We start from the raw sequence: 3,207 nt of genomic DNA, 5'->3' as shown, positions 1-3,207 counted from the left end.
AGCCGGGTGGTACCACTATCTCATAACCATCATCGCAGCCTTTGGGAATCATGGCCGTTGAGCTTCAGATATCCACCTCCTACCTCTTCATCTTTAAGGAAGGTGTAGTTCCTCCTTGTCTTCACTGGAAAACCCTGTGTCTCGTGAGAGTTTGGGGAACGATAGCCCTCAGAGTTTTCAGTATATTTCAATTCCGGTTTTGATGGAAGGTGGGACTTCCTCTTTCTGCTTGTTAGAAGGATTCATCAATCAATCTTTAGGGTCATAGGCTTTGTGGATTTTAGGATGAAATCCCGCTACCATTTGCCAAGACGGTGGGGCAACTTATCTTCAGGAGGTGCTTCCTTCATAACAATCTTGGTCATAGGCCGTGGACTATTAGTATGTATTGCAACTCCTGTTACTAGCAGTGGGGCCACTATCTCAACAATAATCACAGCATTTGGGATCATGGGTTCGTTGGAGTTTCAAGATGTCCCACCTCTTCACCTCCTCTTCATCTTTCATGGAAAGATGGATTTCCTCTGGTCTTCACTGAAAACCGTTGTCTCTAGAGAGTTTGGGGACGTAGCACTGCAGAGTTTCAGATAATTCCAGTCTGTTTGCTGGAGGTGAACTTCCTCCTTCGCCTTGTTAGAAGGGATTTTGTCATCACAGCTTTGGGTCAATAGGCTTGTTGGATTTGTAAGATGCCTCCCGATCCCAGTTGCCAGAAGGTGGGGGCAACCTTCATCTTCAGGAGGGGGCTCTTCATAACATTCTTTGGGGTCATAGGCCCGTTGGACTATTAATATTCTTTCAAATCCTGTCGCTAGCAGGTGGGGCCAACTATCTCTACAACATCATCACAGCCTTGGGATCATGTGCCCGTTTCAAGATGTCCACCTCTCTCACCTCCTCTTCATCTTTCATGGAAGGTGGGATTTCCTCCTGGTCTTCACTGGTAAACCCTTTGTTCTCCGAGAGTTTGGGGACGTAGCCCTGCAGAGTTTTCAGTATGTTCCAGTCCTGTTTGCTGGAAGGTGAGACTTCCTCCTTTTCCTTGTTAGAAGGGATTTCGTCATCACAGCCTTTGGGGTCGTAGGCTTGTTGGATTTGTAAGATGCCCTCCCGTTCCCATTTGCCAGAAGGTGGGGCAACCTTCTCCTCTTCAGGAGGTGCTCCTTCATAACATTCTTTGGGGTCATAGGCCCGTTGGACTATTAGTATGTCTTGCAACTCCTGTTCGCTAGCAGGTGGGGCCACTATCTCTACACCATCATCACAGCCTTTGGGATCATGGGCCCGTTGGAGCTTCAAGATGTCCACCTCTCTCACCTCCTCTTCATCTTTCATGGAAGGTGGAGTTTCCTCCTGGTCTTCACTGGAAAAACCTTTGTTCTCCGAGAGTTTGGGAACGTAGCCCTGCAGAGTTTTCATTATATTCCAGTCCTGTTTGCTGGAAGGTGAGACTTCCTCTTTCTGCTTGTTAGAAGGGATTTCGTCATCACAGCCTTTGGGTTCGTAGGTCTGGAGCGTTTTCAAGATGTCTTCTGAATCCTGTTTCCGAGGAGATGAGGTGACCTCTTTCTCTTTACCTGGAAGTGTGTCATCGTCACAGCCTTTGGGGTCATAGGTTTGCTGGATTATTAATATGCTTCTCTTCTCGGCCGTCATCTGTATGTCAAGTGGGTCCGCTTCCCCTTCAATAGGGAATGCACCCTCTGTTCCTAACACCCGTTCTTCTTCCCCTTCTTCTGGAACTGGAAGGTGGTCCTTCAGCCATAAGAGAGCTTTGGGGCTTTGCAAAGCGTACTCCATCAGCTCGTCCAGTGAGCCCTGGGCTTCGTCCATGATTTCAAAGCTCTTACTCAAGAAGTCATGGGACAAGTCCTCGAAACTTTGGGCAGAGTCAAAATCGGAGCGGAGTTTGGCCATGCGCTGGCAGGTTTGATACAGCTTCTGCTGGAGATGAACGGGAAGGTCTTGGAGGTGAACCAAAAGGTTCTCATACGTGTCCTGAAGGTTGTAAGCGAGGCTGCGGGACATCTCTAGCGCTTGGGCTTCCATCTGTTGGAGAACAGAAAGGACATTCGTTCAGATTTAACATTCTTTCAACAAGATGGGTAACCTACCTTATCCTCACCAATTCACGTCCCCTCTATAGCGACTAGTAAACTATCCATCTGATGCAGTGGATCTAATCTATTAATTCCGTTATCGCCAAATGACTCCATTTTATCGCTAGGAAATTGATTACAGGCTTCCAAATTTCCTGAAATTTCTCCATTGGTTCGTTTTTTAAAAAATCTCTGTGTTTGCTGTTCTACTTCTAACACTTCATATAATTGTTGGATCCATTCTAGGTGGAGACGGTTGGATCTGTAAACAACCTTATAATTCATAAACATCATCAGTCCCACCCCCGCCGTACCTCAGAGGGAGGAATGTCACCCTCTTCTCCGAAGATCTGCCGCGTTTTTAGAGATGGCGTAGACTCTTCGTCACAGCCAGGCGCTGTTACGGTTACGTTGGCCATATCTCTCCGGATGCGTTTGTCGAGAGGGCTTGCCGCCTTCACAGAGTGGATTCTTGGGATCGGAGGCGTTGGGGTCACCTCTGGGACATTGATCTCTAGCGGAAGTGTTGGGGTCACCTTTGGGATGTCGATCTCTAGCGGAAGTGTTGGGGTCACCTCCTCGAGGCTCATCTCTGTCGGAGGCGTCATCGTATCCTGCTCTTCTGGAGTCTCGGCGTAGCTGTCGACCTCTTCCTCGTCCTCGACATGACTGATTTCTACAATGGGGATCCTGATTTTCTCAATGATGGGGATCTCGGGCTCATCGACAAAACTATTGTGAGCCAGGGGTGTCCCAATTTCCTCTCTTTCCACATGAAGATTGGTTTCATGCGCGAAGGCTAGGGGAGCCACAATTGAATGCCGATGAGTCCACTCGACAGTGATGGCACTCAGTTTCCGATAACTGTGATGGCTCTGGGGGTCATCTTCCTGCTGGACCTGTCCAATCTGGGATCACGCATGCAAAATGGGAGACAGAAGAGAAGAAGACTTGTTGCATTGCAGTATTTCACCGAGGGCCAAATAGGTATTGGTATGTCACCGTAATAAAGAAACTCAGTCATTCACAGGGTACATGTGGCCAAGCAATGTCGGAGTATGGCAAAGACTGCAAAAGTTGTTGCTGAGGAAGAGCATGCAAACTAAGA

The 3,207-nt window shown here is 48.1% G+C and overlaps 1 protein-coding gene across 1 annotated transcript in view; it reads right to left on the bottom strand.

The window, feature by feature from the left end:
• Positions 1–834: 834 nt before the first annotated feature.
• The window catches only part of LOC121936544, a 12,415-nt gene continuing 10,042 nt past the window's right edge, over positions 835–3,207 (bottom strand). The window contains exons 3-4 of the mRNA XM_042478867.1: positions 2,414–3,007; positions 835–2,049 (exon numbers count right to left, since the gene is read on the bottom strand). Of these exons, the coding sequence (XP_042334801.1) occupies positions 835–2,049; positions 2,414–3,007 (1,809 nt within the window). The remainder of the gene's footprint in view (positions 2,050–2,413; positions 3,008–3,207) is intronic.

Source organism: Sceloporus undulatus, chromosome 7 (genome assembly GCF_019175285.1).
Source record: "Sceloporus undulatus isolate JIND9_A2432 ecotype Alabama chromosome 7, SceUnd_v1.1, whole genome shotgun sequence".
In the NCBI taxonomy this organism is placed as follows: Eukaryota; Metazoa; Chordata; class Lepidosauria; order Squamata; family Phrynosomatidae; genus Sceloporus; species Sceloporus undulatus.
This window is presented reverse-complemented; position numbering and strand designations above follow the sequence as displayed.